Source organism: Nyctereutes procyonoides, unplaced genomic scaffold (assembly GCF_905146905.1).
Source record: "Nyctereutes procyonoides isolate TBG_1078 unplaced genomic scaffold, NYPRO_anot_genome, whole genome shotgun sequence".
NCBI lineage: Eukaryota > Metazoa > Chordata > Mammalia > Carnivora > Canidae > Nyctereutes > Nyctereutes procyonoides.
The window spans coordinates 12,536,433-12,562,007 of NW_026575117.1; the positions used below are offsets into that span (position 1 = coordinate 12,536,433).

The 25,575-nt window shown below is 36.8% G+C and overlaps 1 protein-coding gene across 1 annotated transcript in view; it reads left to right on the forward strand.

The window, feature by feature from the left end:
- The window catches only part of USH2A (usherin), a 686,930-nt gene that overhangs the window by 136,372 nt on the left and 524,983 nt on the right, over window positions 1–25,575 (forward strand). The window contains exon 13 of the mRNA XM_055333895.1: window positions 11,174–11,357. Within this exon, the coding sequence (XP_055189870.1) occupies window positions 11,174–11,357 (184 nt within the window). The remainder of the gene's footprint in view (window positions 1–11,173; window positions 11,358–25,575) is intronic.

Consider the following 25,575-nt stretch of genomic DNA (forward strand, 5'->3'; position numbering starts at 1 on the left):
AAAGAATCCAGCTTAGGAGAGTTGAGCCATGCCTTTCCTTTTACATTGGTCAGTGGGACAAATAAATCCAAAGGGATGAGATGGAGTTGATGAAGTTAATTCTTTTTGAGATATAAGTATCAGAAAATAATTTGAACCAGTTTCAACATATATGGGGGGTATATTATCACTGACTGTCCCATTAAACCTGATATGGAGCAATGCAGTCAGGACTTAGGTACTAGAAATCTCCCATTGGTACATATCCATTAATTCAATCATTTAATCATTACCATATTCTCTCTCTCTTTAGAAGAACACACTCTGCTTCTGTCTCCCTCTCTGCATGGTTAAATGTCTACGTCATTACTGTTCTAGCAATACAGAAAGACTTAATTACCTACTTTCTGGTTACAATTCCAAGAAGGAAATTCTAATGGACTCAGTTTTGTTAGGGTGGCTGTGCCTAAGGCAATTCGCTATGGCCAAGAGTGTCAGGATCACTAAAAAGAAGCATGACTTCTAGGGACCAGTCCTTAAGGTAGGAGCAGGGTGGTAGGTATCCCAGTAAACAGGACAATTACTGAGAGCTGTGCAGATGGCCCACATGACTGCTATAATACATTGCACTCTTTTGGCTTCAGGATCATCTTTCCAAATTTGTAGTCACTTCTTTTATATATTAATATGATGCTTTTCTTCTTTTACTATTTATTAATATCTCTTATTTTGGAAATAAGATCATCACCTGCACAAATCACCATGATTTACGTATCCTTTTTTTCTAAATAAACCAGCCAAAGCTACTAGATGAAATGTTCTATCCCTTTGAGTGATTATCTGTTGTGAAGCCTATTGAGTCTTTTGTTCTGACCTAGAATATAGCTAGAGATCAACTGGCTCAAATCAGAATGGGAGGATCAAGGGTTTGATCCTCCTCTGAATTAACATATATGGTAGAAGAAAAAAGAAACAGATTTCTTGAGTATATTTCCTATTTTTTTCTTGAGTATATTTCTTTTGGAGAGTTTTGATTCCTAGAAATAGCTAAGAGATTCCTACAAAACTAATTAAAGGCAAAATTTTCAAGAAAGGAAATATAATCAAAGCATATTATATGGCATAGCTGTGAAATAGATTCATATAGTCATATAGTCAATCTCTGAATGTGATTTAACCAAATCAAGAGATTATTGAGGAGGCATAGAAAAAGCTGAGTACTCATCCTCTATTGTAGAAAGACAATAATCTAAATTTTCAAAATTGAGATGGAACAATATATAGATGTTATAAAGAAATACAAAAATAAAAGCCAGATGAAGGTGGTTGCTGTGAACAGGCGAGAGGACTGCTATTATACACTGTGAGCCTTTAAATTCTACTTGATTTTTTAAACTATTTGCATGTAAATTTTGATAAAAAATACAAATTAAATTTAAAAATTAAAATATTGGAAAGTCATACTCAACCATTTTCTTCCCCTGATGGTCTCCTCTGTCTCCCACGGGCCTCTTCCTTTTTGAGATTTATCTCAGATGGTATTGGTTTTCTAGGAGAGTAATATCTTCGTGACTATTTGCCTAAGCACGTTTGTCATGAAACTCCTCTCCAAAGGTTTATGGCAAATTGTCCTCCCTTTTAAGGAAAATATAGAATGAGGATCATCCCTACTAATGAAAATAATGATCGTATTTAAAACATTCTTGTATTTTACTTATTTGTGTAGATGCTTATTTCCCTTGTTGAAGTTTTGATATCTTGAGAGTAAGGATTATCTTATTCAACTTGTGTAGCTACCATACTAATCTAATACCTTGCACACTGCTTGCACTGAGTAAGTGGTTTAATTGAAGACACTGAGAAATAATCAGGAATTTTAAGAAGAGTATCTATGCTAGGGTTCTCCAGAGAAACAGAACCAATAAGGCATATGTATATATATCAGCTGTACTGAGAATTTCATTCACATATCTCCTTTGTTGGATCCCATTTCCTGAATCCTATGTGTTCTTTTATCTTATTTTATATGTGTATTTGGTAAAGAACACACTCCAGTAGCTTGTGAGAAAGGGTACAGGGAAGAAAGAATATTTTTAGAATTTTGAATGTCTGCAAAAAACTTTATTCCATACATAACTACCTGAAATTTTATCATTATTATATAGAATCACTTTCACTCAAAAAATTATTTCACCATTATCTTCTTGCAGTGCCAATTAGATTTTTTTCCCTGTATTTTTCTCTTTCTTCTTTTTTTTTCTTTCTTACAATCTAGAAGCTTCTGTTTCTATATCCCTCATTTCTGACAATTTCACAACAATATGCTTTTGTTAAATAATTCTTCTGAGCACTCAGTGGGCCCTTTTGTCTCTAGGCTAATGTTCTTGTATTCTGTATAAAGCACCTTTACAACAACATCTAGACTAGTGTTTGACCAAACAACTGACCCCAGGTCTACCCAAGTTGATATGTGAAATCAAACATCACTGGGCACCCTTATATATAATCCCTGCATTCACTGTAGCACTTTTCCCCTGCATCTGTCTAGCCCATGCACTCTCTGGTTTAACTTCTAAAGAGAAAACTCACCGTCTTCTCTCAAAATGCAAGAGGGAAAATCTTCTGGTTTGGGAGGGGGTTAACTATTCCTCACACCTGACTTCAGAAAACTCTGGAACCTTCAGTTCTAAACCTTTCTTTCTAGATTTATACCACCCGAATCAATCAGCTTACTGTTGGCCTCTCTACTGCAAATGCTTAGGTTTTACTTGCAGACATCTACCATTGACCTCCATTTCCTCTTCTATCTTTTCTTTTATTTCATTTTTAGGGATTTCAGAAGGGAAAAATTGTTCAACTCTGCTTAACTGAAATGCTATCTTGGTAGTTTCTGGGTTATAATCTTTTCAGCCAAATCCTTACAGCTTTCCTCTGATTTCCCCTCTGTTTCTACAACCCTGGTCTCTTTTATCAAAGTCAGTCTTGTTGCTTTTACTTTCAAATTGACCCAGAACCGGACCACTTTTTACTGCCCCACTCACCCATTTTTATCTTCCTTTTGGTCTGGCTGACAAGCATCCTAAACTTTCTCTCTCCTCTTTATTCTTCTCTAGTTGTTTCTTAATATGCAGCCAAAGGGATGCTGTTCAAACTTTAGTTAAACCATATCACTTCATCCTTTACTGACTTCCCATTATTGTGGGTAGAAAACATGGCCCACATGAACTGTAACACCCATGATCTCTCTCTGACCTCATTTCCAAGAGTCTTTGGATCATTTGTTCCTTTCCAGGCTACAGTATAACTAATGTTTCTCACATTGTTCAGTGCTCTGTCCTGGGCACATAGGGCGGTGTCTCCCTAGAATATGCTCCATCTGGGTTCCCCTAAGTAAGAAACAGTTACTTTAAAAATTACCTCAGGGGCGGGGCACCTGGATGGCAGAGTCGGTTAAGCAACTGACTCTTGCTTTTGGCTCACGTCATGATCTCAGGGAGTGTGAGATGAAACCCATGGTGAGCTCCGTGCTGGGTGTGGAGCCCACTTCAGATTCCCTCTCTCCCTGCCCTCTGCCCCTCCTGCTGCTTAAACTCTGTCTCTCTCTCTCAAAAATAAATAAATATAATATATATATATATATATATATATATATATATATATATATATATATATATATATAGGATATATATCCCAGTGGTATTTTCTTCTATTTAGGTTCAGGCACAGCGCAAGTCTGTGAGTGCTCCTTTGGTGACATACAGAGAGGATGTAGTTTTCACCCTGCCAGGGAGGGAAGAAAATAGTGATCTAAATGCCTAATGGATTTTTTTTTTTGACAAAACAAGATATTCTGTACACATGGGTGTAGCATATGGGAAGGTCAAATGAGTTGGTGGACCTTTATTTTTTCTTTTTGGTCCTGCATTCTAGCTTCAGAAATTACTTTGAAGTTTTTGGGTGGGTTTTATTGTCTCTTACTGTGAAAGTTACATTGAAAAAAAGGACCCCTATCCTGAAGTATCTTTATCATAAACAGATGTTTCACAGTAGCCAGCTCTGCGGTACGCACATTAAAATGCACTGCTGCAACCTGAAGCTTTCTTTCTACTTCTTTAAACACATCTGAGAGACCTAGATCATATACCACAGGGGAGAAGCTCCATGCTAGTGTGTGTGAGTAGTGGGGCATGGAGGGAGAAGCATGGGGTAGGTTAGGAGGGATGAACTCGTAAGCCTCCAGACTCCTGCCTGCCTTTTTCATCTGTGGTTGTAAATATTACTGGCCCCTACTAGACTATTGCCCATAGATTCTTGTCCCACTTTCTTAAAAAACATTATTAAGGAAGGTGCATATAATGAAACCTCATGTATTATTAACCTAACCTTACTATGAATGTACAAGGAATAGGCTTAATTCAACTAAAATTTATAGGCAATTTGTTAAAGCAGCAGTGCACATTAGAAGGTACATTAGAGCCACATTGGTTTTAATATGCCATTCAATAACTTGAACAGAGGTTAAAAATGCTGCTTAACCTCCATTAAGTATTTTAAAAATGCTTTAATTTAAAATTATTTGGAGTGTGTGTACATATATGAATGTACACATACCCACACTAATAAATATAGCACTAAATATGTTTTCCCAGTTCGTTTTTTCAGTGCTGGATGACCTCGTAACGTTCAGCAGCAAGCACTTAATCAGAGGCTAGGCCGAGAAATGCAGGGAAGGATGTCAAGGCATCCCGAGCCAGTGACCCACCCTTGTCCTTGAGAACCAGAGGCAGAGAGGGTTTATTGAGGACTCTGCAGTTCTGGAATAAAATAAAGGCTAATTTATAATGAAAACAGCTTTGTATGACATGTTTTGTGCTAATAGGACAATTCCTCATGCTTCCCTCTGATATTTACTTTTGGTTTTGTTTTATAATTCATATAGACTATTAGAAAGTAAAACAAAGTATCTTGTTTCATTAAGAAGCATATCATATTTGTTAAGTAATGAGCTCATAAACCAGAATTGCATGCAAGACTCTGCCAGTGGAATCGGAATTAGACGGCTGATATTCCATTAAAAATCAGTGCATCAAAGTTGAGGTCCGGTTATGCCACGTATCCTAGTGTTTGGTGAAACAGCTTTGGAGATTAATATGTTTTCCACAGAAAGACCTGAGCCTCAGAATAAGAGCCTCTTCCATGATAAACCACCAGGAAAGAATTTTGTCATAAGCAATAGGGACCATAATCCCAGGCACATCTGTGGGGGGAGCGGGGGGGAGTACATTGACAAGTCATTATTTAAACTTTAACTTAAGGAAAATCTCACTTTCCTAGAAAATTGCCTCATAAAAATGGCAATGATGATAATAGATAATATTTGCTGAGTATGTACTGTTTGTTTGCCAGACCCTGGGTTAGGGTTTTATCTGAAAAGTCCCATTGAATATGCACAATATTTATATGCTGGAAGGACCAGTATTTTCCCAATTTATAGTAGGGGAAATGGATTCTAATTAAGTAAAAGAACCGTTTATAAATCCACGTCTAACTGATCTGTGTCTGTACTCTGAAAGAGTAAAGCATTTTTCTGAATTACTCAATATTTGTCAAAATCATTCACTCAATACATATTTGAGGGCGAGTTAAAAAAGATCCTCTTACAAGTGTTTGTAGATTCCCTCTTTCCTCAGGCTCATCTCCACCCATGAGTCTAGCTGACTGTGTTAGGTCCTGGGGTATCTCTATTGTGTAATAGTCATAAAATGAAAATTAACAGAGTGCTGAGAGGCTACCATGATCTGGTAATGAAGAGTTGAACTGAGTTGCCTAGAAATGTAATGATTTCCATGGACTAAGTTGGAGAGATTTCTGAGATGGTGGCAATGGCATGAGAGAGAAACTTCAGAGCATATCATTGGTTAACCACTGAGACTGGGAAAAAAAATGGGACTAAAGAATAAAAATGTATAAAAGTGTTTCTGTGGATTGTGAGAACACATATCTACGTGTTATAATTTCTAAGACATAGTCACAGCTGTCATTATTTATATTCATTGTTGTTATTGAATTTGATTTTTAAAGAACATGCATTTGGAGGCCTTTCATGCATATTCCCATAAATAGAACAACTAGGTTTTTATAAAACAGAAGAGTCTAATACAATGTTTTTACTTATGTGAGCATGTTATTAGATCCTTGGCCCTAAGAACAGGAGATATAGTTTTGGACTGACTTTTTTTTTTCTGAAGTTCTTTTCTATCTGTTGATATGGCCAAGATTACATTTCATATATATTGTTCCTGATTCATATACATTCCCTGCTACCCTTCCTGATGGGCTAGGCCACTCTGACCAATCATTTTATGACTCACAGATTTATCTTTACTATGTTTCTTTAAAGTGCTAAAAAGATCATCTCATATTTTAAGGGGTAGCATATCCAACTGGCCAGGTACCCAGCCACCTACTCATCTAGCCATCTACCCATTTCATTCACATATCCATATTTTCTTTTTTTTAATTTTTATTTATTTATGATAGTCACACATACAGAGAGAGAGAGAGAGGCGGAGACACAGGCAGAGGGAGAAACAGGATCCATGCACCAGGAGCCCGACGTGGGATTCGATCCTGGGTCTCCAGGATCGCGCTCTGGGCCAAAGGCAGGTGCTAAACTGCTGTGCCACCCAGGGATCCCCATATTAATATTTTCAATAAACATCTATTGAACACAAAGTACCAGGGGCTATGTTGGTGTAAGATATATAATCATCATTATATTAAGGTATCATGCTTTAGTAGGAGAGATGGACCTGTATGTAAACATAACACAGTAGGTGCAGTATTAGAAATGTCCAATATAGAGAAGTGGTAAAGTGAAGGAATTGATTCATTCTTGAAGGATGGGCGATATGGAAGACTTAGTTGAGCACATAATTCTTAAAAGTAAACTCCTGTTTACTTTTGATAAACTAATCATAGAGAGTATAGCAGTTCAGGAAGAAGGAAGAGGAGCAGAGATTTTAAAACATATCTAAACTAATTGAGAAGAGTTTTTTTTTTAAAAAAAACTATTAAATAAGAAAAAGTATATCTTGGGATGAGTAATATTAATATTTATGCACTTATTGACATTTGATCAACTCTATAAAAATTATTTTAGCATTATTTTTATGTAAAATTATCACAATGGAACAAAATTATTATTGCTTTAATTTGAAAATTAACATCACTTACCATAGTTATTTCCGAAAATGTTGATTTTTAAAATCATTACTAAAAAAGTCTTGTTGCTTGGTGTAGGTGAGCCACAGATTTCTCCCTAGACTCTTTTCTTAGTATTATGTCCATTCTCTGACTTAAGGTGAGAATCATTTCTTCTAAATGGCTTATAATTAGTGCTTAGCCTCAGCTCTGCCCTCCTTTCCTGAATAAGGCCTAGGGGTTAAACTTGTTTTCTTTCTCCCATTTCAAGACCATGGCAAAGCCTGGTTGTTCATGGTCCTCAGGAGGGACATTGCTAGGAAATGGGCTCTTCTTTTATGCCCAGGACAGTGCTGTGCTGTGCAAATAGCCACTACAGGAGATAATACCAGTTGCCTTGCTAATAACTTTGAACTCTAAGGATTCTGCGAGTCTACTCTTGGATAAAGCAGCACTATTTTGTAAAATGGGTGACTTTTTGCTTTAACTGCAAAACACCTTGTTTTCCCCATTAGGCCTGTCTTGTTTGGGAGCAAGGGTTCTCTGAAATAAAACTGGGGAAAGCCACAAACTTTAGTGGGCTGATCTGTGCTATATCTGTGCGAACTCTCAGCACTACAGTAATTTAAGGTAATAGCATTGTCCTAATGACCGTGCTTCACAATGTGGTACGAAATCATTCATGGAGAGAAATTTCAAAAAGATCAGTTAAAATGTTATGGACCTGAAGATGTGGAACATGAAGTGGAGCTAATGGAAGAAGATCAGAAATGTATTGAGTGAAAGAAAATTAAGGTCAGTTATCTTTAAGCCACACTCTGGAGTTGAAGTTTAAGTAGGAGGGAAGAGAAAATGTTGTTTTCTATAGTTGGAAGTCATAAAAGGAGAGGTAATGGTCTAGAATTAGGCACATTCAGGTAAGGCAAGAGGTAATCACTGAGCAGGAAGGTACCTGAGTCATCCTAATTAGAACTGCTTAAAAATAGGACAACGAAAATACTGGTGGGATTAACCTTTATAATCATGCTCCAGAGAGGAGGCGGGGAATTAACCACAAGGCGAGTTCTAATACAGGCATTTCCTTGAAGACCTACCTCCAGGCTGCAGCTTCCCTGTTTTTTTTTTTTTTCCATTTTTGTTTTTATCTGCTTATGTTGCTGATTTTTCTATGGCACTTTTTATTTTCTAAATGTTGGGCAACCCAAATTTCTGCACCAAAATATATTCCCCTCTTGTCTTTACAGATTTATCTAATAAATCATTTCTTGTAAAAAATCATCCCTAATTGTTCTAGAGTTCTCCATGGCTTGAAGCTATTGCAATAAGTCCAAATTAATTCTACTTCTAAGTATCTGTGCTAATGGGTAATTTATCCAAATTGGAGAGCTGTTAGTACATTCATGATGGCATCATCATGAATTTAAGGACCTAGGTATCTTCACAGGAAGAAAAATACATGGAATCACAACCACAGTGGTCTTGAATTCAAAATAAAAGCCTTTGAAGCATGTGACTTTGATCATATGATGAATCAGATATGAGAATATATATTAATTTGCATAACTCTATTTCTGGAAACTCATATAAGGCAGATTGCTATCGATGGATACAAAGAAGCAAATGACATAATATAATTGTCAATTACTCTAAAAAATGACAAGATCAGACAGCTCCTTCCAACAGATTGGAATGGCACTGATTTTGAGTTTCTTCCTTTTCTTTGAGCACGATCTTTTTCTATTTGACTATTTCTGAAGCTTTCTAAGAGAGAATATGCTGGGCCTAAGAGAAGAAGAACAAATTGTTGATGGCTATGAAAGAATGGCCTGTTTTCAACCAGAGCCTCACATGAGATTTATAATATGTTCCAATTAGTTTTTGTTTCTCCCTATAGCATAGTTACACACAGTGGATCCACTTTGTGTTCATGTTCGTTTTCTCTTTCAATATCAGTGATATAGACCTAAATTAGTTATCATGACACTTATAGAGATCATTTTCATTTGTCAGAACTTTATTCATTAGAATCATTCTGCAATCCTTCTCTCTATTATTTCAATAAAATTCCTTGTAACATTATGGATGCGCTTATGTGTGTGTGTGCACGCACACATAGCACACAACACCAAGAACCATTTCTCCATCATATACCTGCTCCATCCTTCCAGTGTCTAATGCCTTTCTTAATTTTATAGCTATTGATTATATGAAATTTTGAGAAACTTGAAAATATTTGAGTCATATTTTTGTTTCCTTCTGCTAAGGGAAACAAATACAGGTTTTATAATTAACCTAAATTCTGTGAGTTTTAAAATGGAATACATATGGAAATCAATACCTATTTATAATTTGGTACATTTGTGTGAATGCATCAAATGTTTAGGAAGTGCCTACTTTGTGACAAGCACTGTCCTGGGTGCTGGGAAGGCAGTGGTGAATTCATCAACATGTTCCTGCCTTCATGGAGGTTACAACCTGGTGAAAATGAGTTTAATTATAATTTTCATGAGGAAATAAATTTCTAAAGGAAATAAGATGTTATGAAACTGGAACAGGCACGTTTAAACTGGCCTAGGATAGGTTACTCAAGGAAGCCACAGGCCTGATGTGCATAGAAGAGAGCTAAGCAGAAAAAATGGGTCAAAATCGTTTCAGCAGACAGAACTGCCAATGAAAAGGCCTTAAGATATCAAGAACAGGAAAGAAATATGACTGGAGCAGACTGAGTTGGGAATTAACAGTGAAATGAAGCCGATATAGAGGTGGGACCTGCTGGGGCTGGAGGCTGGGTTAGGGACTTGGATTTTTATTCCCCAAAGAGAAGAGGATGTTATCAAACAATTTTCAATAGAGGAACGCGGTGTTCAAACTACACTCTGAAAAAGGTTGTTCCAGCTATTCCATGAAGAATAGATTGGAGGGGGACAAGAGGGATACCATGAGATAAGATGGCCTCTGTAGTTGAGATGAGTATGTGTGAATCCATTTGTTGACTACTATTTTGGGAAAGTTTGTTAACCATCCTAACCTTCAGTGTTCTCATATATGTGATGGACATAATAAGAATACCTGAATTACCAGCACTCCCTTGAGGAGTGAGGTCATGAATATATTGTCTCTGGTCCATAGCATGAACTATAATAAGCTTGATGGTGGGACACCTGGATGGCTTGGTGGTTGAGTGTCTGCCTTTGGCTCATGTCATGATCCTGGGGTCCGGGGATTGAGTCCTGCATCGGGCTCCCTGCAGGGAGCCTGCTTCTCCCTCTGTCTATGTGTCTGCCTCTGTGTGTGTGTGTCTCATGAATAAATAAAATATTTAAAAAACAAAATAAAACAAAACAAAACAAAACCTTGGTGGTGACTTTAGGGAGATGGCAGTAGGGATGGAGGGTAGAAAGTTTAATTTTTTGGAGGATAATATTCATAGGATATGGTAATTAATTAGCTAGATGTAGAGGAAGAGGGATGTGAAGGACTCAGGGTTGCCAGTTTTAGCAAACTACAGAATGTTCAGTTAAACTTAAATTTTAGATAATCATAAATTTTAATATAAGCCAATATCACAGACTTTTACAAAAAAAACCTCATTGTTTATCAGAAATTTAAATTTAACTGGCCATATTGTACTTTGGCCACCTTCCCAAAGATGTCACAGGGTTCTAGGCTGAGCACTGAATGAGTGATGGTACTATTTGCTGGAATGGAGATATTGAAGGAGGACTGGTTTCTAATGGAAAGATCATGAAGTAGATTTTAAACATACTGAATTGTAGTTATCTTGGAGATTCCCAGGTATAATGTAAATTATTTACTCAGCCCTTCTCTGTTTGTATCTGATACACTAGGTAAGAGCAGCTATGACCACATTTGTATTGGGAATTTGGAAGTGCTGTGATAGCATTCTGGTTTTTGGTGTAATCAAACTATCTTTTAAAGAAAAGACTGGATGGTAAGGCTACATAAAAACTTTTCATTTCTTCATTTCCAGGTTTTTATATTTCTCCAGGCAATGCCACTGGCTGCCTGCCATGTTCATGCCACAAAATGGGTGCAGTTCATCACATCTGTAATAGCCTAACTGGTCAGTGCATTTGCCAAGATGCTTCTGTTTCTGGGGAAAGTTGTGACCATTGTAGAGACCTTTACTTTGGATTTGATCCTCAGACTGGAAGGTAAACATTTGTAACAATATTTATTTTTTTTAATTTTTATTTTGTAACAATATTTAAATATATTGGATTATATTTGTAATTACTTTCTCTCCTAACAATGATTTTTTTGTAAAAAGAAATATTGTCTTTCCTCCCTAGTTTGTTGGTATAATTTTGACTCTTTGATACCTGCATTCATTGAACATAATAGCAATCTTTGAATATTTCCTAGAGTTCCAATGTATAGGTTGCTGTATGTTGATAGATAGCCCTAGTATTAAGGTCTGGGAATACTTAACTAGATAAAATCCTTTTCCCTCAAAGAACTTGCAATTTGGATAGATAAAGACAGGTAAAGAGATATTCATAGAAGTAAATGTGTGCACATGTGCACACACATACACAGTACAAGGGCTGGGATACACAGCCTATGTGTGTAGAACCTTTATTTTACATGACCCCTGAATTTATTGCCTTTTTTAAAAAAATGTATCCATTTCTGTTGTCCTGGCCTTTCAAATTTAGATTTAAATGCCAGGAGGAAAAAAAGAAAAAGAAAGAGAGAGAGAGAAAAAAAAAAAAGCAAAAAAAAAAAAAAAATCAGAAAAATAAGACCAGCAGATAGAAACATATTTTTGAATTAAGTTATATGATTTTTTCCCTAGTGTGTAAAGTATATTTTGAAAGTAAATTACCCCCTTTTCAAAGTTATGCAGTCTTTAAAGTTCTATCTCTCATTCCCTGTATATCTGTGGGCATTTATTTTCATGCATTTGTGCTCATTGCTGTATTTTTGAAAATGTGCTGGAATACCAATTCCATGTGTGTTTTTTGGGTCTGGTCAGATTCTAAGTTTGTCCAGGGTTGGGACTATACCGGTGAATTCTTTGGAATTCCTATCCCTAAGCAACTAGTAATATGTTCTGTACACACCAATCAAAGCTGTTTCTCAATATGTGTGTGTGTGTGTTTATAAATATAATTGCTAATTATTGAGATTAAGAGTTTGAGATTATCTGGGCTCTTTTCAACTCATTGTCCCCTGCTGCCTACCTTTTGGCTGTTACACTCTTCATTAACACCTCGATTAGAGTGTGGACAGGGTGACAGGGTAAATTATTGAAAAAGAACTCAAAACCAGTGCATCTGGCTTTCTACTAAAATCCAATGCGATTTAAAATCTTTAGCATGACATTTAAAATATTTATTAAAATGATTCTTTTTCTTATTAGACCTTCTTTATTTTTATTTTTTTATATACCTTTAAAAAGAAAAACAACATCCTGTTCCTCTTCTGTTACCATTGGAAGGAATATCATCTTGGTGGTCTGAGAGCATTACTACTCTTTTCCACAAATACTCAATCACTGTGAATGAGTATAGAAAACACATGATACAGTAAACGTTAAACAAAAACTATCATCAGTAATTCAGTAGTAAAGTTGGAACTGGTTATTGTACATACTGTCCCCTCTACATAATTTTTATTGAAAGACCATCTCACAAATTCCCCAGTTGGAATTCTTAGGTTGGCTTGTTTCACTTCTGGCCACCTCTGTCTTTAGGTTTCTTACATTTTCCATAGTCTTTCTGATAACATTTAATTACCAGAGAAAAGACAGCCTGGGAGGCTCAGCGGTTTAGCGCAGACTTCAGCCCAGGGCGTGATCCTGGAGACCTGGGATCGAGTCCTACATCGGGTTCCCTGCATGGAGCCTGCTTCTCCCTCTGCCTGTGTCCCTGCCTTTCTTTGTCTCTCTCATGAATAAATAAATAAAATCTTAAAAAAATAATTACCAGAGAAAAATATTTCCCCCAAATACTCTTGTCCTTGGAATACTCATGCACATCTATAATGTTTTGTGCCAACCTCTTTCCCACTTCCCTCCTACTGATCCTCCTCATTGTTCTTCCCAGTGTTACTAGTAAAAACGCTGCTGAACGGTAGGGAGATTTCTAATGGTCTGAGCTGTTTGACTTAACTTTAAGTGAATCCCGATTCCTCCATTACACTATTCATCTGCTCTTTGATGCTCTTACAGTCAAGCTGACCTTTATTGTGGTCTGCTTCCCTCTAATTTATGTACCCATCCCAGTCCCCACCCCAGTTGAATTCAAGATCAAGAATTATGTACAGAATAGTATGCTATCACCTATCACTCTGCAGTAGGACTCCTGAAAACTGGGACAGGACTCCCTGCATTAAAGACTGGATTTAAATGTTAACCTAAATTGATAAGGAAAATGGAGAGCCAAAACATAACAAAACAAAACAAAAAGCAAAAAAAACTTCAAAAAACCAAAACCCATTATTAGAAGGTGCTGAGGTAGAAATCAGGAAGGTGGAACTCAGTAAAATACAAAGGAATGGGCTCAATTGGAGTCTAGGAGAGAGCCAGAGTGTGAAAAGCCAGGTAGATCCAACGAGCAAAGATTCAGGGTAAGTATGGATTCAAAGCAGAAAGATTCATGAGAAATTTTATATAAATATAATTGAATATCTTTATGTATTAGTTGACTCCTCATTATATGAGTCAGATTAGGAACTACCTTTCAAAAATTACAAATTCTCCTCTGAAATAATACTACTTTTTGTTTGTTTGTTTGTTTGTTTTTTGAAATAATACTAGTTTTGTTCCATCCTCATTGTTCTTATCTTCAGACTTCCAAGTTTCCATTCACTAAGAACTTGATCAGAGAGGTGGTCTTTTTTCTTCTCACCTCTCATTGATTTAATTCCCATTCCAGCAAACAATTTTCATGAACATAACTGGGTATTGTTTTGTGTTTGTTTTTGTTTTATCACTCTGAACTTTTCCACTTCTCACATCTTCCTAATATCAGAAATGGTACTCTATGAACACATCACATCTTTCCAATCCTCTTGTCTCCAAATTCCCTCATAGTTAAAAAAATATTTTATTTAAATTCAATTTGCCAACATATAGTATAACAACACCCAGTGCTCATCTCAGTAGGTGCCCTCCTCAGTACCCGTCACCCAGTCACCCCATCCCCCCACCCACCTCCCTTTCTACGACACTTTGTTTCCTAGAGTTAGGAGTCTCTCATGGTTTGTTTTCCTCTCTAATTTTTCCCCACTCAGTTTCCCTCCTTTCAAGTCCCTTTTACTATTTCCTATATTCCACATATGAGTGAAACCACATGATGATTGTCTTTCTCCAATTGATTTATTTCATGCAGCATAATACCTTCCAGTTGCATCCATGTCAAAGCAAATTTTATATATATAAATAATTATATATAAAAATAATTAATTCTATATAAAAATAATTATATATATAAAATATATATAATTATTTATATATATAAAATATTTTTAATCTAAATGTGAGACAAGAATCCATGAAAATCCTAGAGGCAAATTCCCTCATAATTGACTCCCAACTTCTCTCAAAACCCTCATCTGTTACCCCTACCTAATTCTCTTGATCAGTCCCATTTCTAACTTTCTCACCTTCTAGTCTGAGGCAAAACCACCTTAATCCCAACCCTCTTGAATAATCAGCTCCAAGAATGGTGACCCTGCTCCTGCTCTGAGCCTGGGAGGACTTGAAGACCATGTGTCTGTGCTGATTGGAACCACTGCCATGCATTTACTTCTCATCCTCTTGCCTTCTCTCCCCCTTTAAACTATTTCAGTCTCTTCAGGTTCTCGTCCTTGCAGCTAATCTTGTCCTCTGCTTCATAGACTAAATAGAGAGAACCAGACATAAGATTCTCCAGATTATCTTTTCTCCAGCTCCAATTGGTCTACATTGTTGCTCATTCCTGATATTAAATCTAGTCTTAGAAGAAACCAACATATAATTCTTAATGGCATATTTCCCGTTCTTGATGTGTCCCCTTCCTATTTTTCTCCCCTTGCTCCCCAATCTGTGTCCCATTTACATCTTCTTCCCTCTGAACTTTGTTCCATCAAATCCTCCCCTTATTTTATCTTAAAATCTCTCCCCACTGGCTGTATCATAACTGTCTATAAATATGTTCTTCATCCCCATCCTAAAGCCTCTTCTTTGGACTCTGCCCTGCCCTGTGAGCCCTGGGAGTTGGTCTCTACTCTTTGGCTATTTAATCAGTTACTCACATTTACCAAGAGTAATCTTTTTCTTCTACATTTTTCCTACTTCTCATTCATTCCTCACTCACCAGATTTAGTGCAAGCATTAGCAGAACTTGCAAAATTTGGACAGCTAAGAACTAGTTAGATGACTTTAAAACACTCATCCGAGTGAAACAAAGGAAGATAGCCAGATAAAGTAAGTAAAAATGGCTTAAGGAGAAGATAACCTTAGACAGAGGGGTTTCATTGGAGGAAGAAAGCGGGGGGTCAGTGGTGCCATCCAATGAGATGGTCTTACGAGATGCCTTGCAGGGTGATATGTGTCTCCCGACGTTAAGGAGACCAGTGGACTGATATATTTCTTAGACCTGGAAAATCTGAATGAGGAGAGACAATCTGTCAGGGAAGCAAAAGAGTGGTTTGATGATTTTATACTCCCAGAGTTTCTCAGGCAAGGAAAAGAGTATATTTGTCATGATTAGATAAGGTCTACAAGGAAGAGAGACAGCATGGGGTTGGTTATCTTAGCACCTGTACAAAGGGCCACCCAGAAGGCCAAAGGGGTACAAATAGAGAAAAAGATGAGATTCTGGTAGACTACCAAATTAGTTAGCAACCATTTGGAATAGAGATGCATCTGATTTCTCTAAAGTTACAGGTGAGAGATATATAGTAGAGGGAGAGAAATAAGAGAAGGAATCACAAGAGTACCACCTCCAGTGGAGTCAGCTTTGTACACTGTAGGGTCAGAGAAAGCAGCCTGCTTTGGGTTGCTAGTCCTGGGTGCTCTTACCCCTCCTCTGGCCAATGCATGAGAGATGAAAGTAATAAAGAGAACAGTAATAGAACTCTGTCTTCTCTGGTTGTAGACTTGCTGTTTTCATCACAACCGAGCTAGAAAAAAGAGGAGAAGTCTGTTCTTTGAAATATCTATTCTTTGAATAGTTTGAAGTTGTCTGCTAACATACTGGACTGGACATTTTATTATCTGAATTTAGCCTATTTTTTTCCTTTCAGCTTTATTGTGGTATAATTGACAAAAATTGTATATATTTAAGGTGTACAACTTGAAGTTTTGATATACATATATATTGTGAAATGATCACTGCGATCAAGCTAATTAACATATCCATCTTCTTATGTCATTGCTGTTTTCTTTGTGTGTGTGTGTGTGTGTGTGTGTGTGTGTGTGTGTGTGAGAGTGAGGTGAGGAATTTTTCCATGCCCCCAGCCCCTGGCAAACATTTTCCTACTGTCTATTTTTGTGAGATTGACTTTTTCATTTTTTTCTTAGATTTTTCTTAGATTTTCTTAGATTTTTCTTAGATATTTTTTCTGAGATTTTTTTCTTATATTTTACATGTAAGTACACAATACGGTATTTATATTTCTGTCTGACTTATTTCATTTCACTTAGGATACTGTCTTCTAGGTTCATCCATGTTGTTGCAAATGTCAGGATTTTCTTCTTTCTCACAACTGAATAAATTCCATTGTGTGTGTGTGTGTGTGTGTGTGACACATCTTCTTTTTCCATCCTTTGATGGACATTTAATTTGTTTCCGTATCTTGACTGTTATGAATAATACTGCAGTGAACATGGAGGGTGTAGATATCTACTCAAGATCCTGATTTTATTTCCTTTGATATATACCCGGAAGTGGGATCTTATCATAAAGTCCTCTTTTTAATTTGTTGAGGAACTTCTATACTGTTTTCCATAATTGCTGAACCAATTTACATTCCCACCAGGAGTATACATGGGTTCCCTTTTCTCCACATCCTTACCAATAACGTTCATCTTTTGTCTTTTTGATAATAGCTATCATAACAGGTGTGAGGTGATATCTCATGGTGGATTTGATTTGTATTTCCCTGGTGGGTAATGATGTTGAGCACCTTTTCAAGTAGCTGTTGGCCATTTGTAGGTCTCCTTTGGAGAAATGTCTATTATTTTCCTCTGCTCATTTTTAATTGGGTTTCTTTCTCTTACTCTTTCCTTCTTTCATTCTTCCATTCTTTCTGTCCATCTGTCCTTCTGTCTGTCTCCTCCCTCCCCCCTTCCTTTCTTCTTTCTTTCTTTTTTGGATATTGAATTGTATGAGTTTCTTATATATTTGGTATTAATTCCTTAATAGATGGTTTGCAGATATTTTCTCCCATTGTATAGGTTGTCTTTTCTATCTGTTGATTGTTTCCTTTGCTGTGTAGAAGCTTTTCCTTTCAATGAAATTCCATTCATCTATTTTTGATTTTCTTGCTTGTGCTTTTGATGTCATATCCAAAAAATCATTGCCCAGGCCAATATCAAGAAGCTTTTACTAATATTTTCTTCTAGTAGTTTTACAGCTTCCAGTCTTATGTTTGTCTTTAATCCATTTTGAATTGATTTGTGTATAAGGGTCCAGCTTCATTCTTATGCATGTGAATATCCAATTTTCCCAACACCATTTATAGAAGAGACTGCTTTGCTCCCATTGTGTATACTGGCACCCTTACTGAAGATGGGTTGATTATATATGGATTTATTTCTGGGTTTTTTCTTCTGCTCCATTGGTCTGTCTGTTTTTATGTCAGTACCATACAGTTTTGATTAATGTAGCTTTGTAATATATTTTGAAATCAGGAAGTGTGATGCCTCTAGCTTTGTTCTTGTTGCACCTGTGCTTTACAATCTAACTGGGGCACCTGGCTGGCTTGGTTGGTTGTACGTCTGACTCTTGATCTTGGCTTGGGTCTTGATCTCAGGGTTGTAAGTTTTAGCCCCACATTATTACTTCTGGTTTTTCAATGTATCAATTATCATCCTCCCTATTTCTTAAAATTAGCTCTTTCTTTGGCCTCCAAAATTATATCTCTGATTTATCTTCTCTTTTCCTGGTAACTCCTCTTTTAATCTGCTCCTTCAATTTGTGTATTTGTGCTTATGATTTCAGCCATTATATAATATTAACAGCTCTCCAGTATATCATCATCTGTTCGGCTCCCTGCCATGAGTTTAGACCTGTAGTTACCTATCTTTCTGAGGTTTAAATTTCCGTGTCTTTCATTCTTAACAAGCCAATATCAAATTAATTCTCCTTTTAAAAAATATTTTATTTATTTATTGAGAGAAAGAGACAGACAGAGAAAGGGTGAAGCAGGCTCCATGTAGGGAGCCTGATGTGGGACTTGATCCCGGGACTCCAGGATCATGCCCTGGGCCGAAGGCAGACGCTAAACTGCTGAGCACCCCAGGGATCCCCAAACTAATTCTCCTCTACAGTACTTTCCTCATTTCCTCCCCAAAATGAAAATAAAAGTATCATGCCATCCTATACCGTCATCATTGTGGTAAAGGGATAGATATAAATCTTAAAATTCAAGTCATACTACCCATATGTGAGTAGGGCTTAGGATTCTAACAGATTAGACAGGATTGGCTCTGATATTGAGCATAGGCTGCCACTAGAAAGAACTATTGGGAGTAAGAACTACCACATATAATGTAGCTTCTCTGAAATGAATAGAAAAAATAAAGCTTCCTATGACCATTTGGAGCCCAAGGAAATCAGCAGGATTTGTCCTCTGCTAAGTCAGTCATATGGAATGCCTGTGCTTTGAGTTGACCCTTTTATTCCACTGATGAGTTCGGCTGTGTCTTTTCACTTTAACGTTGATAATCATTACAGAGAAATCTTCTGGCACAGAAGGTCATAGAGAAAGATATTTCAAAATGTGACAATGAGAATTGCTTGAGTTTATACTTTTGCTCATCATTGAGAAGAGATAAAAATGGATTTTATTCTTTTTATGTTTTCCATTTCTTTCCTGAATGATATTGAAATCTCTTTGTTGACTTCTGGTTGTTATTGTGTGTATACACTAACACTGTCTATTTTGAAAATGTGCACAAAGATGACTAAAATTTATGAGATTCCATTTAGCAGAAGGAATTTTTTTTTGAAGAAAAAACTCACTTATAGTCTAAACATATACAGATGTACTGCATAGGAAAATAACTATTGGTGCCCTGATGACAAATTTTTTTAAAAAAGGAAGTCAATTAAAATCAATCAAATCTGTTTGACTTAGGTACTTTGGTAGGTACTTACAAATATAATTTTTTCCACCAATTTCCAAAATTATAAGCAGATTGTCAATATTTTTTATTATGCAAGGAGAGGATGCAAGTATCATTGTATCTCTTTTTTAATGATTTAGAAAATAAATTGACTTTCTCATCTGCTTTTTCCATTTATATTTTCAGGGGATCTTCTTTAACCCTCCATGAAGTTCACATATCACACCAGCTCTTCTCTGTGTTATTTTTATTGTACACAGTTATGTTTCCTATATTTTTCCATTGGCTTATTTTCTAGACTTTTTGTATATTCCAAGGGCAAAATAAATAAAATAAGCCCTCACCCTAAACTGCAGCAACAACAGCAAAAATCCACCAAACACAACAATAACAAGCTGGAAAATCATTTGCCTGTTTTCATCCAAGTGGTTCATTCTTCAAAAGTTACCGATCACAAAAAGGGGGCATGTATTTTAAAAAGCTGATCCAAGTGCAAAAATCACTCTGTTTACCTCTGACATATAAAGCAAACATGATTTAATCAGTATTGAAAACAATGAAGCAAAAAAAGTCTGCCCACTGGAAAATCAATAAAGCAAAAAAAAAAGTATATCGTATTTGTCTAAACCAAAAACAATGAGACAAAAATGGGCCACATTCAATTCATCTCAGTTGGTAGTTGAGACCCATATCTGACACACCGTATATCCTGGTGCTGTCCTCAACTTGACCTGTAAGTACAATTCCTCCTTCCCATGGCCAAGCCTGTTCTAGTTCATCTGGTGTACCACTGTTTCTCTAACATACCACCCACACATCACAGTCCCATAAAGTTTATCCTCCAGTGACTTCTCTCTGTATTAATTAGTTGTATTTTGTCTTTCTTAAGCCTTAAGGAGCTAGGAACTAAGAGTATCACTAGTGGTCTCTTACCAGCTGACATGCCCTGAACTGTAATTTTTTTAAGATAGTAGGAAATTGGAATCTGGACTGGCCAGAGAATCTAAAGGCTTAGATTCCTAAAATATACAATAAAGTAAAATTCTTCTATGACCACATTATTTTTGGGTTTTCTGTAAACATTCTCCATTTGAACACTGAATTATAGATCTGGTCTGTTAATCATTTCACGTGTGTATTACCAATTGATCTCAATTGGTCTTTCTTTGAGAACCAGATCAATGACTTCAAATGAAAGCAGATAATATACTTGTCAACTTATATCTGTGCATGGTGTAGAGTAGGAATATTGGGGAATGTGCCTCAGATTCATGCTCTACAGTGACTCTTCGTTAGACAGCTGGCTATTATCTGGGGTGATGGGATGTAAAAGGGCCATAAACCTCTCGTCGTCTAGCAATCTAGCCATACCACAAAGTAGTGGCAGAGTTCCCAGAGAGAGAGCAGAAGTGTGCCAGGACCCTTGAGGCCTACACTCAAGACCATCACATTGTTACCATGGCCTTAGTCTATTGCTCAAAGCAAGTCACAAACCAGCCCATATTCAGGAGTGGGAAAATAGATTCTGCTTTTGGATAATGGAATTGTGTAGTTGGTTTAAAGGGCCTGCATAAAGAGAGGGGGGAAGAATTGTGATCATTTTTATAATCTTCCATGATCACTGCACAGTATATTCTTCTTTCATATAGATTCTTTATTATTCTCTAAGAAATACTTGTTTTTATAAATTAGTAGCATAGTGTGATGTAATAGAATTAGCTCAGTGTTGGGCATCAGGATATCTGGGTTCCAGTTATGACTTCTCCACTTGACCAGGCATATTAGTTTCCTATTACTACTATAATAGATTACTACAAATGTAGTAGCTTAAAACAATGTGAATCTATTCTCTCACAGTTCTGGAGGTCAGAGGTCCCAAATTAACTTTTTTTGGGCTAAACTCAAAGGGGTCAGCAGGCCCATGTTGACTCCTCTGGGAGAAAATCCATTTCTTTGCTTTTTCCAGTTTGAGAGGCCACCTACATTCCTTAGCTCATGGCTCCATCTTCATGTTCAAAACCAGCAGAGTCATATTTTCTCTCTTTTCTGACCTCTGCTTGGGTTCTTCCAACTTTTCACTCTGACTCTCACCTTCCTGCCTCTTCCTTGTGATTACACTGGGAACTTTTGGGTAATCTGGAATAATTTCTCCAATCTCAGAATTCTTAACCTAATACCATCTACAAATTCCTTTTGCCAAGTAAGATGTAACATATTCACAAGTTCCAAATATTAAGACTCGGACATTGTTGAACAGTCATAATTCAACCTACTGTACTAGAGTTCAGCAAACTATGGCCTGCAGGCCAGATCTCACCTTCCATTTGTTTATGGAAATAAAGTTTTATTAGAACACAGCAATATTCATTCTTCATATATTATCTATGATTGCATTCATACTGCTATAGCAACAGAGTTCTAATGGCCCAAAAAACTTAAAATATTTACTGTCTGTTCCTTTATATGTAAAGATTGCTAACCCTGTAACCAGATTTACTGTCACCTTGGGCACATTACTTATTTTCACTAAGCATAATAAAATCATAACTTTTTAGACTTGGAAAGAACCTTAAAGTAATTTTGGTTAGACTCTGCCCTGTACGCCTTTTCAGAATAACTGGTTACTGAGCTTCTGCTTGAGAACATGGAACTAAAGAGAACCTCTCTGCCTCATGAAACAACTCATGTGTGTTTCAGACCACTCTAATTCTGAGAAAGATCATTTCATCCCTGTAATTTCTTTTGCCTACTTTTACTTCTGCTTTCTGGGACCATAGAGAATAAGTATAATCTCTCTTCTACCTGAAGAATTCGAATCATACCTCAAAGTTATTATGTTACTATAATGCAGAGGTTAAGGAAAGTGACGAGGGTTTCTTCTAGATGTAAACATGTGATATTGTTAATATCATGACTTTTCTGAGATTGTATCTCTTTTAAATATTTGGTGACCAGTCTGTGGGATTAGGTGGGGTGTCAAAAAGGGGGAAAGTGGTAAGGATCTCAGGTGCAGAATCTTGCTAAACAACCCCTTCTCTAAATGACCAGGAATGCCACCTCTCTGGACTCAGATGTCATTGTTGCAAGAGAGTCATTGTGCAGATTTAATCCTGATGAGTCTCTTTATCTGTGCCTGGGAAGGCTTTGCTAGAGAGGGTGAACTGGGCACCCTTAACTCCTCCCTTCTAGATGAGATGATGCCATTCTCACTTCCTCTCCAATAAGCCAATGTGTCTGGATTTCAGTTCACACAAGTAGAATCCCTAAACCCCAAATCCCTCTCCTAGAATTCTAATTCCAGCTCTAACAGAATCCAATGCTCTTCATAGGCTGTGACAAAAAAAAACCTAAGAACCTCAGTGAGATGCTTTTCTACTGTAGAGAGGAAACATAATCTTAACCAAGGGGAAACCAAACTCCTCTCTAAGGCACTGTAGCTCTCACGAGATCCTGAACAAGAGGACTGAACTGAGAATTCTTCTGGCCTTAGGGTGTCACAGCAGAGGCCAATCTTGCAGAAAGCGGTCCTTTCCCTGGAGGGAGAGGTTAGCTAGAGGGACAGCTAAGCTGATCATAAAGGGCTCAAAAGAGCTAAATTGTCTTCAGAGCTACATGTCACATTTGATTTATCTGTGATGTCCTATTCTGAGTCTAAAGCTTTCTTAGTGCTATATTCATTCATTCGTTCAGTCAACAATATTTACTGAACTTTACTGTGTGTTAGTCTTTGTGCTAGTGACTAATGAAAGAACACTCTTGGTCCAATTTCTCCAATTCACCTTAAAGCCTCTTTCTTTTTTATTCATTAATAATAATTAATAATCCTTGTCTAAATTCCCTCAGCAATTTGAGATTTCTTCCTCATCCATTCTTTAGGTTGAACGGTTGTCCCCATCACCTACCTGTCAGTAAATTAGAAAACTGGAGGTAACTCCATGTCCTTCTTTGCTTCTCTTTTCAATTTGTCTACCTCATAGTACTGATTTTACTTACTCAACATAAGTAAATCTATCCCTCTCCTTCCCATTGTCCCTCACCATTGTCACCATTTCACCTAATCTAGCAATATCTTGCCCTTGCTTACCTATCCTGCTTGGCTCTGTCTGTTACTCCTCCCTATTCTGAATTTATATCCAAAAATTTTGAATTGATTATATGTTCATACCTTCTCCTGATGTTTGTTTTCTCCCCTTCTGACTTGCCTGGCATATTCCTGCTCAGCTTTTCATATTCAGCCCAACCATCTTCTCCAAGATTCCTCTTCCTCTTCCTCCTCCTCCTCCTCCTCCTCCTCCTCCTCCTCCTCCTTCTTCTTTAAGATTTAGTTATTTATTTGAGGCGGGGAGGGGTAGAGGGAGAGAAAGAATCCTCAAGTAGAGTTCCCACTGAGCGCAGAGCCTGATGCGGGCCTTAATCCCGGGACCCCGAGATCATGACGTGAAACAAAATCAAGACTCAGACACTTAACCGAGTTACCCAGGCACTCTCAAGATTCCTTTTTTTCCCCTTTTCCTTTTTAAAGATTTTATTTATTTGTTTTAGAGAGAGAGAGAACACAAGGAGGTGGAGGAGGGACAAACAGACTCCGTGATGAGGACAGAGCCTGACACAGGGCTCAATCCCAGGACCCTGAGATCATGACCTGAGCCGAAATCAATAGTCGGGCATTCAACTGACTGAGCCACCTGGGCATCTCCCCGAGATTCCTTCTTAATATTCTTTTGGCTGTGCCATTCCCTGCCACCAGACTGGATAGTTGTCTTTCAACTATCAAATAGTCTATATACATCTTTATTAATGCTGTATTTTATATTTCTCACTACACTTTGAGTTCCTTGAAGACAGGGACAATTCTATCTTATCCCTTCTTATATCCTCAGTGTCTCTTATGGTCCTGAAACATAATTGGACCTCAGTGAATATCATTTATGTCAATCCGTGTATTTAAATACATCTGATGGTACTCATGAGTTGAGGTCCCAAATAGAAGAGAGGTGTTGAAAGAGAAATGCCAATAAAGTGATGTATATTCTGGAACATATCCTTAGACCTCCTGCAGATGATGAAGCTTCTGACATCGAAATGCATCATTGAAACACACTCCTTCATTAATAGTGATGTTTTGCAATAATAATAAGTAGGATAGCTCTTTCTCTTACTTATAATTGCACAACTGGACTAAGTTCCTGGAAAGGAAAATATATGAGATGTGTGATTTAAGAGACAGAAGCAAATTAACTTATTTTCCATTGTACTCAGAAAACACTGAGCTACAAAGGGGCCCAAACAGAACTATAATAGCAGAGTGCTGGCAGAGATTAGCGATGCTTTACTCCTGTTTTGTTTACCATAATGAACTGGTCAATAAACATCACAAATTGTTTATCTATATAAATCTTGACAGATTACTCTTTATGAAATCCATTTAGCAAGTGAGGTTTTCCCATAAGGATGAAAAATGAAGATTTTAAACAGATTGCGGGAGAAGCTCTGGCTGTACCAGGAGAGTCAGTGTAATAAAGGTTTCTTTATATTAATATTACAAAAACCATTTATCCTGACAAAATCAATATCACAATTCATCTTAGTTTGGTGTTTCTCTTTCTAAGCTTAAAATGTCTTCTCCTTTATTATGTATAATTTTATTTTAATAAACGTGAAATATACTTCATTTAGGAGGTGCTCTTGAGAAGGAATAACTTATAAAATGACATCAAAGTTGTAGCTTATTTGCTAAGGAGTCTTGGAAATGTTTAAAATTATATTTGAGTGGCTGAGAAATTTATAGGAATTATTTTACTTAGGCCTTAATTACAAAATCATCCCCAGTCCTTTGAATTAGAAACAAACTGTAATATTCTGAAAAGTCTCCTATGAACTTCATTCAGGTAAAATTCTCTGTCACTGAAGTCTAACAATTATAACAAGTCAGATAAGTTAGATAGAACAACAGCTGGAATAAGAGACTATAAAATCAGGAATAGTCACATTTAATTACTCAAAATATTGCATGCTTTCCTAAGAAGTGATTTATTTATTCCATTTGGATTCAGAACTTAATATCCCATGGATATTGACGGAGCTGACTTGGA